The sequence below is a fragment of the Taudactylus pleione genome, unplaced genomic scaffold, assembly GCF_031769625.1.
Source record: "Taudactylus pleione unplaced genomic scaffold, aTauple2 ptg001060l, whole genome shotgun sequence".
In the NCBI taxonomy this organism is placed as follows: Eukaryota; Metazoa; Chordata; class Amphibia; order Anura; family Myobatrachidae; genus Taudactylus; species Taudactylus pleione.
The window spans coordinates 2,641,779-2,654,146 of NW_028285461.1; the positions used below are offsets into that span (position 1 = coordinate 2,641,779).

At 44.7% G+C, this 12,368-nt stretch overlaps 1 protein-coding gene across 4 annotated transcripts in view; it reads right to left on the bottom strand.

The window, feature by feature from the left end:
• Positions 1–12,368, bottom strand: part of DGKZ (diacylglycerol kinase zeta) — a 141,638-nt gene continuing 129,270 nt past the window's right edge. For 3 of the 4 annotated variants that reach the window (XM_088461494.1, XM_088461492.1, XM_088461491.1), the window contains 6 exons: positions 10,288–10,319; positions 10,043–10,086; positions 9,596–9,716; positions 7,457–7,493; positions 5,893–5,992; positions 1–3,245 (listed from right to left, as the gene is read on the bottom strand). In XM_088461494.1, coding sequence (XP_088317620.1) covers positions 3,129–3,245; positions 5,893–5,992; positions 7,457–7,493; positions 9,596–9,716; positions 10,043–10,086; positions 10,288–10,319 — 451 coding nt within the window. In that variant the 3' untranslated portion in view covers positions 1–3,128. The remainder of the gene's footprint in view (positions 3,246–5,892; positions 5,993–7,456; positions 7,494–9,595; positions 9,717–10,042; positions 10,087–10,287; positions 10,320–12,368) is intronic. The other variant, XM_088461493.1, reaches the window with a different exon arrangement.

Genomic DNA, 12,368 nt, shown 5'->3' on the forward strand with positions numbered 1-12,368 from the left:
TACAGTAGTAAAATATTTTAATGGTAAGAACACAATACCTAGTTGTGACAAGTGTTAAGCCACATCCCCTGGGCCAGTGCGCTGGGGCGGACACAGCGTGTACATAAAAGTTACAAAAGTGACACTCTCTCTAACACAACTGCTTTATAAAGAACTGTCACACATGTTCTGATACAGAAACCCAGTATTGCACACGTAGGGGGTGAGGACAAGGGTAGTGATTTTAATACCCCCGGTCTAGCACCCTGAGAAACGAAAAATATAAATGATGTAACAGCAAGATTAAAACATCACAATACAGGAGTGCAGCGCGTCACTGTGTGGTTAGAGCCTGCCAGCTACTACGGAGCCAGCCATTTTGTAAGCCCAGCCAATATTCATAAGAATGCAATTCATTGGAACAGGTATCCCTGACGTCCCTTGTTCCTGAGTGCTAGGCAGACGTCTAATGCGTATGGGTTCAGCCATTTTGTGCCTCAAATGACAGATTGTAAGCTAGCGAGCAGGGCCTTCCTACCTATATATCTGTCTGTTATTACCCAGTTTTGTTCAACTAATGTTGACAATTGTAAAGCGCAACGGAATATGCTGCGCTATATAAGAAACTGTTAATAAAAATAAATAAATCGCCTCATCTGAAGCTATTTTGTGCCTCAATAACATCACCGCTTCCTAACGACCTCGTCGGTTTCATTCACGCAAATATTGATTCATTCCACCAAATGGCTGCTGCAATTGTCCGTAGGCGACCACAAGACATTAATACAAATGGCATTCGTAATGAAAGTACCCAATTCACTCTGTAAATGTATATGTATTTAAAAGTGTCACTTTGAAGTCTTTCAAAGTAAAAAAAAGAAAAAAAACGACTTGAAAAAGTACATTTTGTTTTCAGGTGGAATTATGACATTTTTCTTCACCGAAAATCACCGTCAGGCTGAAAACCAAATCGATAAACAATATATGGATGGATTTTACTCATTTTTTTTTTTTGGCCCTGTAAAATCCCACTATTCCTCTTACCACTATAAACCAGTGACGGACAATATACAAATTAACTTCAACTGTTTTGCTATCATAGTACCAACCATGACACATTAGACTGATCAAGAACAACATGGATGTCACTGGGACACCGTGCACCCAATCACTTGAACAGAACTGTGATCCAGAAGGTTAATGAAGGTTAAATTGATCGTACCAACTGTGTGTTGTTTAACAGAAGGGGTGTTGTGTCCTCTCAAACACAAACCACAAAAACACATGCAAACCACCATATGGAACTTCAATTGCTCAAAGCAATAGAGTTGGGTGTGACAATATGTCAAATACACAATGGGGTCGGTAGTGCACGGCCCAGCATGCTGGAATCACGTGGGTCATTTTCTGTTTTTTTTTTCTCATAAGACGGACATTCAGTTTTAATGCACTTTAATCTGAGCGCTAAAGGCGTATTGCTTCGAAGTCACTGCGCTTATTAATCCCTGACTGCGGCGATCTGCAGCGTGTCGACCCTCACTTACACCAGTATTGCGCTGGGGACAAAGGAAGGAGTTTAAAATCCAACGCGCGACATTCTGTACACAGATCTCGCATGTGCGGCCATACAGTTTATCTACGGGCAAAAGGCAACTTGCTTCCACCTGTGAAATTAAACTTTGATTGTCGAACAACAGTGTTTAATTTAAAAAAAAGACAATAAGACTGACCAGGATGCTGCACTAAAGAGTGTCATCCCTTTGTCAGAGGCTTTCGTTAATCTTAATACAAAAGAATAAAACAGACAATGAAAAAATCTTTAAGAAAAATAGGCAATAAGTTAAAACAAAATAAAAATCTTATTGAACACGTTGTCTCAGTGAAACCCCAGTAATAGCAGGGTAAAGAGGAATGACTGCATAAAGATGGCTATCATATCAACCTTAAAGTTGTCCTTCCACTATGTATCTTGGAGGCAGCCATTTTGTGGGTTGGGCTAATATACATGTGCATTCAGCCTTATGAATCTAGTTCCTGGTAGGTTGTACATTAGATCAGCCACATAATGTTTGTCTCTGCCAGGTTATGGAATAGGACCACTGTAAAGCAGCAAACACTCAACCACAATGGACTAGTCACGGCTACAAAATGGCCGACATAGTCAAAATGGATTAACTAAACCAGTGTTAATAGGAAACCTTTCTGAAACTGGCATATACGGCTATATGAAGATGATAGAATAATGATCCAGTGTAAACATGGTTTAACACTTGAATAATACCATGGGCATACAAAGCATTAGCTAGTCACACCATTTATGTACAAAAAACACCTCATTTGAGGTAATTACTAACCCTACTCTGACCTATTCACAGGTCTAGCTATACTAAATATGATAAATAAGATAGGATCTGTGTGAAAGGCAGGTCTCTCTGTTCTAAATACGTCATGTACATATGTATATATACACTTCAACATGTGCCCACATCTACACAGCACACAACTTAATGAGGATTAAAAAACAAAACAGCTATTCCATTACACAACAAAATGTGGCAAGACCAACACTTGAGGTGGACATGAAAAAAAAAAAATCCCCAAAAAACACATGTAAACTAGCCCCGATTCAAGAGACCAAATGTGCAAGAGCAGGAACGCCCATATGTCCTACAGGATCTAAGAAAAATAAATTGAAGCACAAGGTGAATCCTATGACTTTGAAACGAACTAGAGGACTTTAGACTTGGATACAAAAATACAGCAACACTGGGGTCAAGCACAGTGAGTAGGTCGCTCAGGGGTGAAACGTGTAAGCATGTCAAAAAGAGTAGGAATTAATGAAGTACGTTATGGAGTCGTGTTAGTCCAGAGCATGTACTCCATTGCGTGGTTAGGAGAGGTCTCAGAGCATTTAGCGAGCGGTCTTCTGTTACCGTAATGGTACTGTTTCCCCAGAGTATGTGTTTATAACGAAGAGGTTCTTCTAGTTGGTGCCACAAAAAAAAAGTAATGGGCCTTTGGGGAGATGTACAGTAAGGCTTCTTGGACGAGGAGAGGGAAGGGAGGCATGGTGCCACAGTAGGAGGACAAGGAAGTTTAGGATTTTCTGTAGGAAGAAATAAGTCTCTTTCTGGGGTATCGGCCTCCGGTTACACTGCTGTTTCCTGGTCCTCCCTCTGAATCATTTGGTAGTGCTGCCTGTTTTCCAGGTATGCAGCCAACTCAGGGTCCTTTGCTTTCTCAGCGCGATTTTTCGGGGTGTCCCCCTGAAAGACATAGATATGGCATCAGAAGAGAAATGCCGGGTCTCTGGAGATCCAGCCTGTGTTCATGAAATAGATAAATCAATTGCAACTATATTAATAAAACCAGCTCTTGCTAAAAAATAAAATAGATGTATAGTTTGCGCCAGATGTTGCAGTGACTGGCTGCACAGATACCGGAGATATCCGCTCTACTAATAATATGTAAGTAAGGCAAGTAGGCTCAGTCTGAAATACAGGGTAATGGGAAAAACCATGAGGACACAAGGTAGGAACACTGTATAACCAGTTATACTTTAAAAGAGTGGTTCTCAAACTCAGTCCTCAAGGCACCCTAACAGTCCAGGTTTTAAGGATATCCATATCCAAATGAGAGAATCAGGCCTGCATTACACGCAGCAAGAAGCACTGTTTAGTATCACAAATTGTGTACTGCCCAGATGCACTCAGCCCCCCTCCTTGCTAATTCTGGCACACTGCGCTTTATCTTGTTTCACTCATCTTACAGCTAACATTACTCCAAGAAAATGAGTCATCTCATTACCATTACCCAGCGAACAAGAGGAAGCTTGGGGAAGGATTTAGGTGCAGCATCAAGGATGTTAGCCAAAGGGTAATGACTGAAAAATCTACACTATACGTACTGCATAGGGAGATGTGTGCACTGGGAACCAATATGGAGGTGCAGTGTCAGACGTGTGTATTAGGGACTGGTACTGAGGTGCTGTGTCAGATGTGTGTATTAGGAACTGGTACTGAGGTGCAGTGTCAGATGTGTGTATTGGGGACTGGTACTAAGGCGCAGTGTCAGATGTGTGTATTGGGGACTGGTACTGAAATGCAGTGTCAGATGTGTGTATTAGGGAATGGTACTGAGATGCAGTGTCAGATGTGTGTATTAGGGACTGGTACTGAGGTGCTGTGTCAGATGTGTGTATTAGGGACTGGTACTGAGGTGCAGTGTCAGATGTGTGTATTAGGGACTGGTATGGAGGTGCAGTGTCAGATGTGTGTATTAGGGACTGACACTGAGGTGCAGTGTCAGATGTGTGTATTAGGGACTGACACTGACATGCAGTGTCAGATGTGTGTATTAGGGACTGGTACTGAGGTGCAGTGTCAGATGTGTAGGGACTGGTACCGAGATGAAGTGTCAGATGTGTGTATTGGGGACTGGTACTGAGGCGCAGTGTCAGATGGGTGTATTGTGGACTGGTACTGAGGCGCAGTGTCAGATGTGTGTATTGGGGACTGGTACTAAGGCGCAGTGTCAGATGTGTGTATTGGGGACTGGTACTAAGGCGCAGTGTCAGATGTGTGTATTGGGGACTGGTACTGAGATGCAGTGTCAGATGTGTAGGGACTGGTACTGAAATGCAGTGTCAGATGTGTGTATTAGGGAATGGTACTGAGATGCAGTGTCAGATGTGTGTATTAGGGACTGGTACTGAGGTGCTGTGTCAGATGTGTGTATTGGGGACTGGTACAGAGGTGCAGTAGTGTCAGATGTGTGTATTGGGGACTGGTGCTGAGGTGCAGTGTCAGATGTGTGTATTAGGGACTTATACTGAGGTGCAGTGTCAGATGTGTGTATTGGGGGCTGGTATGGAGGTGCAGTGTCAGATGTGTGTATTAGGGACTGGTACTGGGGTGCAGTGTCAGATATGTATGGTTACAGGATTAGTACCGACGTGCTGTGTGTAAGAGAGGTGTTCATCAGAAACTGTTATGGAGGTGCAGTATTAGACATGTGCTGTAAGACACAGGTCCCTATAGTAAAAATATTGATGAGACAATAGAGGACATGCAGAGTATAAAGGAAGTAGATTTCTAACCGCAATTTCAGTAATAGAACATCAATCTGATCAATAACTGCCACATTAGTGCCAAGGGATGGGGGGCCCTGCAGAGAATGCAGTAAGTTGCTCTCCCATTAGGAGGGAAGCTGTCTCAGTACCACTCTGTGTATGGAATGCACATTAAAACCTGCAGCTGGAAGGGAGGGGGCAGCGTGAGAGGAGAGGGGGGTGACTGCCTGCAGCTGTCTGGAATTCCTCAGCTTCTGTCTTAACCCCTCCACTCACACTTCCAGCTCTCTCCCTCCCCAGTCTACCTCACACCCCTGGCATTCCTACCAATCACCTTTGCATCAGCAGCTGTCAGTGCAGGGGTGGGGGGGCAGGGGGGTCACAGGCAAGGCAGGGGTACAGCAGAACTCACTATGCCCAAGAACCCAAGCCGAATGGGTAATAACAGTTCACGAATGGGCCTGTGCAGTAGCACTTTCAGTTCACAGTATCTAAAGTGTTTTATAATATTCCTTATAAGTGCAATGTCTCCATCTGACCTCTCCATACATCGTCTGGCATTGGATACAAAAAACGCGCCTGAGGCTATAGGGGGAACGGCTGAATGACATTATGTAGATGGGTCTTAACAACAAGGGGCACATAGCAGTAAAGCGCACAGCAGGCTCTTTAGAAGATGTGAGTTCAGGCACCATTATTAGGAAAACCTATTGCACAAGCAAAGATCACTGGAAAGAGTGGTAACCCCTTCGCTGCTAGGGGGCTCTGTGCCTTTACCGTCTCCTCCACCAAAATTTCTCCTGTGTGTCTCTACCTCTAACCCCATTCACCCCATAAATTACCTGCAAGTCTGTTTTCATGAGTGAAGCTCCCGCCTCCACTATGTAATGACAGATGGTACGCTGACGTAGAGATGCCGCCAGGTGCAGACCGGTCTCCCCACTGCAACACAGGTAGACAAGTTCAGCAATGCCGACGTATGGTGTGGGCACTCCAGAGCATTAGACAGAACCTTTCCCCCATGAACACACTGAGGGCAGAAATTCTCTGTGTTGAGAACGTAGACCATCAAACCAATAAGAACGACTGACAAATGAGGCCTGAGGCATTTCGTGCCTCGGTGATACCATTAGGTTGGAGTGAAATGTCTGGTATGAATATTGTTTCAACCAACAAAATGGCTGACCGGTAAAGAGTACCTGCCACCTACTCCAAATCGGAGGCAGCCGTGTTATTGGCTAGAACAGACATCATGAGGCTGCCTTAGAAACCAGTAATATCAGGGTGATGGGAAGGGATATACACTGTTGGTGGCCATTTTGCGAGCTGAAAAAAAAAGGCTGCTCCCACTTAACCAGCAGACATGTGAATATTAAACTTCTCCATAAATGAGCATGATATATACCAGGAATAACAGAAATCTTACCAATCTCAAATTGCATTAAAATCCTAAATGAAAGCGTACTTAAAAACGTAACCAATTAAATTAAGTCGGCAAGTACGCTAACTGGGGTAGATGGTAGCTCACTGCTCAGTTAGATGCAATACGTGGAGCAACATATCTGTAATGCAGATAAGAAATAATGCATTACTGTGTAGTAAAGCCACAGCACATGGTTGGTTATATTGCTAGTTTGGCTGTATGTTACTGCCCAGACAGTTCTTAGCCTTAGCTAGAAGATAAGAGACAGTCTGCTTTTTGTCTGACTATCCCTCAGTAAATACTTTTACACTTCCCGTAAAAGATAGAATTGTAGAGATACTTGTATCCACGTATTTGACAACCAGTGCCCTTTTACAGGTGAAAGGGACTACGGCCTTGTAGCCAAGGACGGCTGACTAATAAAATGATGGCTGGCCTGCAAATGGAGGCATGTCAATAAAAGGTGTCTCTCGCTGTTGATAGCTGTTCCCTGAACACCCACATGTGGCAGCCATTTTACTTTACTAATGAGGTGTCTCATTAATTGTATACAGAGCATGACTTAGGTAGCTAATGAGTCACCTCATTTCTAGACAATAACAATAGCAAATGTCTTTTACAAAAACAAATGAGCTCTTTATCAAAATATACTTGTTGGCTACAGAACTTTAGGCAGCCATTTTATGTGGGATACAGATATTGCTTGGTGATGCAACCAATCAATTCGCTGGGAACTAGTAACTCACTGGGGGATGCTCATCCTACAAAATGGTGGCTTTCCCTGTGCATACATGTGGTAGTCTTCAGTAAAGGAACACCTAGAAAAAAACACTGTAAACGGCACCTCAGGGTTTTTAGAACCAAACAGACTGTAATGCATGTTCACACACACAATTCCTCCTTTGAGTCAAATTTTATTATAATCTCTCTAACACCCATGACTCAGCACACCCACCCACATAACCAATCTCGTTATAACTTACTTCTTCTGTTCTGCAACATCCAGGATTTCAGAGGGAGCTGGACAAAGAGTGAGAGAAAAGAGAGAGACCATCAGAAGTACAACATGTAACAGCGAGAGACAGCTGGGGGACGTCGTAGATAATACTGGTCTAAAGCCGTCCAAGCAGCCGAAAAGCCAGAGAGTTTTGTAAAGATAATTTGACTAAGACGGAGAAAATGAGCCAGAGGTTGGAGAGATGAATATGTAGTTATAAGGATAATTAGCTCCTATGCTGCCACGAGACTACAATTAACATCTGTCTGGTTATTGCTCCAGGCAGTTTACATGAGGCATTGGGCTGGTAGGAAAGGTACGGAATGCAAACAAGGGCTGATTAGAGGGTCTACATGTGGGTGCAAAGGGAAGCAGCGACTGGTAGATGGGTATGCAGTCGGGAAGCCGGTGGACCTAATCCCGACAGCCGGCTTCCCAGCTATCATATCTCGGCAAGGGTCTAAAAACATGCGTCGATATGCCGACGCCTGTCAGTCGATATACGCCGGGAGCCTGACGCCCAGCATCCCGATCGAAGGGAAGCCAGGTAATGGTTAGGTTTAGGGTTCCCGGGGGGGACTTAGGGTTAGGCTAGGGGAAGGGGGAGTTAGTGTTAGGCACCCCCGGGGGGGGGGACTTCGGGTTAGGCACCCCGGCGGGGGACTTAGGGTTAGGTGGCGGGAAGGGGGGGTTAGGTTTAGGCACTTAGAGGGGGGATTAGGGTTAGGAACTGGGGGGGGGAAGGTTAGGGTTAGGCACCCCTAAGGGGGGGTTAGGGGGTAGAGATAGGTTAGTATATACTTACCTTTGAAGATCGGGATTTCCTCCTCTGCTGGGATGCCGCTGTCGGGATTCCAACCGCCGGGCATTCCGGTAGATGGGGGGGGGGGGGGGGGGGGGGCTTTGACACTCATGGACCCAAGACAAATCGGCCAGCACCATAGGAATCAGATTATTTGATTGGATCATGCACAAATCCTGGCATGAGAGGACAACAGTTGCCCTGTTTGAGTGGTCATCTGCCCGATGCATTATCAGGCCTCCAAATAATCAGGGCGCTTGCCCTGAATGCATACTGTACAAACAGTGAGACATCCGTGAAAAGAAGGTTCTGATCTTTACAGAAGTAAACACCTTGAGACTCAGAGAGAATAGTTCTGTCTCTGGTCTCACAGTGAATCCATATGATTCTCGCAGACTGTCCTGTTTTCCTATGGGTGCATTATAGATCAGGACTCCTCAGTGGGTGGCTGATATAGGGCCTGATAGCAGAGCTGCATACATATCAGTTCTGTGTACAGAACAGGCCGCACGTTCAATTTTGTTAGTGTACAGTGGGCGCAATATATATATTTTTTTTTAGTACTTTAGAAAGGATGAGTTCAACATCCCGGAGCAATGGTTAGCCGACTCTTAGATAACCGGCACCGGGATCCCGACACCTGTCAGAATCCCGGCGCCGGCATCCCAAGGGTGAGTAGCGAGGATGGGGGGGGAGGGTAAGGCACTAGGTGGAGGGTTAGAGGTTTAGGATGCGGGGACGGAAAGTTAGGTTTAGGCACCGGGGAAGTAGGGTTAGAGTACGGGAAGGGGAGGGTTAGGATAACTACCGACGGGTGCCGGTATCCTAAACCTGTCGGGATGCTGGCTTCGGGATTTTGATCGCCGGGATCCAGAGCGCCGGCATCCCGTACCCATCCCCTCCAGAGAATATAAGGAGGGCAGGCACCATGCAATCAGATGGCTTGTCCCAATCAGAAGCACAAGCAGAGGGTCTTTACAAGCAGTTTGTAATATCTGGTCTTTCAGCAATTAGCTGTGCTACAGGATCTCTTTGTAACAGCAAGGAACCCATGCACAACAGCTCGCCGGTGACCAGACCTACAGGCCCTTGCGCTCACGAGTGGGCCGTCATTTCCTGACAGCTCTACTGATTCAACCCGACCAGATCTTGAATAGACACCACAATTGTTTATCCAATTTGAGTAAAAACAACTATCTTGGCATAACAGATTGCAGCACGTGCAGGGAGATGTACAGTTCAAGATGGCGGCTATATTCGTAAGTTTTCATTTCACTACGGCCAGTAAATGGAAGGGATTGAGGCTACTGCTCAAGTACTCACCATGTTCAATAAGGTACTTGACGATCTCTTTGCTCCCGGCGTACACAGCGTGATGTAACAGAGTGCAGCCGTCCAAGTCTTGCTGAGCTAGATCACCCCCAGCAAGATGGGCTTCACGGAACTACAACCAAACCCAGAGCAGGAAACCTTAGAGCAGAGCCATGTCTAGCGACTGTTACCCTCCCCCCCTTAGTAAATCTTCTGTCCAAGTGCCACCAAGGCCGAGCCGATTGCCACCTTAGGGTCTAGCTCACATCATCTACCTGTCGCATGCCCAATATTTATTTATTTGTGAGGTTATTTACTTGCCTGTATTAGTAGGATCCTATACAAATTACTGAATGTTTCACCCTTGTGTTTGGCGCTATGGAAAGCTTTGTGACACCTTATAAATAAAACATAATAAGAATACAGTATCCTCAAATCAAAAAAAAATCACATACTTACCCTTTTAAGATCATCGATTTTTGCAGATTCCGATAAAGCTTCATCTAAAAATAATAAACAAAATGAGAAACATAACCACAAAGCAAAAAGTAACGATCTGTTGCACATAAACAGAATGTACATTAAAAAGATACGTGAAAGTGCCCTTGTCATACAAATCCCATTCACTGTGATCACCTCTAGAATAAACCCTGTATAGCATTCATTCAGGAAAGCAAATGCATGGCTTTTATATGGTCACTCACCTGGGTGAGATTTTGAGATGTCATTTTCTGTCCTGAAGAGTAAAAAAAATAAAAATAAAATAAAAACAAAAATGAATATTAAGTCCTACAAGCAGGTGCGCCTAAGCCTCAGCCGGCAACGATGTCCGTGGAACTAAACCGAAAGTATCCAGTGCTTCTAAGACGCAGTGGTGCGTGTCACGCTGAGAGGCAAACTGGAAGCGCCCTACAACATCGGCATGTCTCAGCTATAGCCAGCAATACCATCCGGGACATCAACCATAATTGTACAGCAGGAAAATGGTATAAGGTAACAATATGGGACAGATTCAGATATGGACGCTAACGCCATATGAGCTGCGGAAATATGCGCCCTCACCATCCAGTGCTTAGAGGCGCCCACTGAAAGCATCTCACTCACTCACAGAACTATTGGCAACATGGAACTAGTTTTGGCTTGATGATAGTGCTGCTAACCATTACATTAGCTTTGAGTTCTTGTGTTTGATTCCCACGACGGCCCTGTGTGGAGTTTGTATATTCTCCCCGTTCTTGCCTGGGTTTTCTCTGGATACTTTGGTTTCCTTCCACACTCCAAAAACATACTGGTAGGGTAAGTGGATACTGACAAAGACTAGCTTGTGTGCATGTACATGTGGTAGGGAATATACTGTAGATTGTAAGCTTTACTGGGGCAGGGACTGATGGGAATGACTGGAATATTCTCTGTAAAGCGCCGCTGAATATATGTGCGCTATATAATTAACTGGTAATAAATTTATAGGCTTAAAAGCACTGAAATAAGCAAAAAAAAGTGTGCACGGGCGTGCATGTGTGTTCCTCACACACCCACAACTGGTTCATAAATGACCATCATTACCAGACCTAATATTGTTACCACCATTCTACTGACTGCATATTCTGCAGAACTGAATAATAATAGGGGGCGTTAAACTCAGTGATGTGAGGTGAAGTCAGTGGTTAGGGAGGCACACATTGAGATGGGTTTGAGTGCGGGGGCCCAGTCTCACCCCCTACACACTGTAACTCTCCCCTCACTACACTAAGCTTCAGTATCCATTGATTCTACTCCCTGCATCACTGTGGTTTCTCTTGCTGCTGCTGACAGCTCTGATCTCTAAACACTGCAGTGCACTCCTGATCACATGACACATCCAAGGGGAAGACCCCATACTCAGTGGCATGCCTCTATTATCTCTCTTTCTGTGCAGCTTACTGGCCATGGTGTGGCCCCGCCCCCAGCTCTGCAAGCAGTGTCTGACTATACAGAGGAGAGGCTGAGCTGTTGCTGCCTCATCTCTCGTCTCTCTGCAGTCCCAGGGAGCTCCACAAAGCTGGTGAGTGTTACCTATAAAAATGATTACAATAAGCAAAGATGATGTTTATAAGTTATAAATATCTTCTTTGTATTATTCTAATAATTTTAAAATCAAATCTCAGGAGTATGACAGGGGAGGCTCTGCCTACCCTGACTGCACATCCCTGGTAAAACTCCTCCTCCTCTATGTGTTGAAACAGAGACTGCTGCCTGCTGCCATTTATTTATACAATAGGACGTTCTACAAACATAGGAACGTTTCCTGCCTGGATGACTAAGGAAATTACATTTTATTGCGCACATTAAGCGCCAGCATCATCCCACCAAGATAGTATCTCAAGTCAGCCCAGAGAGCTTCATGAATCCCTTGTGTAAATATGTCAGAAGGATGATTTGTTTAGTATACATTTAAAATTAAACACAGATGGTAACATCACATGTAGGTACATAGACCCATCACCACTCGTAAATCCTCCTGTGTTATTTACATGCCACAAGCTATATACAGGGATTATGGCGCACAGAAACTAAAGCCTATAGTGGTGGTGGGTTGTGAGCAGTCTGCAGACAAAGGTGTCTATGTACTAACCGCCTTGGAGAGAGATAAAGTACCAAACAAACAGCTTCTGTACAGGTTGTGTTTGAAAAATGACAGTTAGTAGCTGATTGGTTGGCACTTTATCTCCGTCCACTTCAACTCTCTCCAAGGCTTAGTACATAGACCCCCCCCCCAAAGAGCTGTAAGAGGTGCTTTTCCAGACTG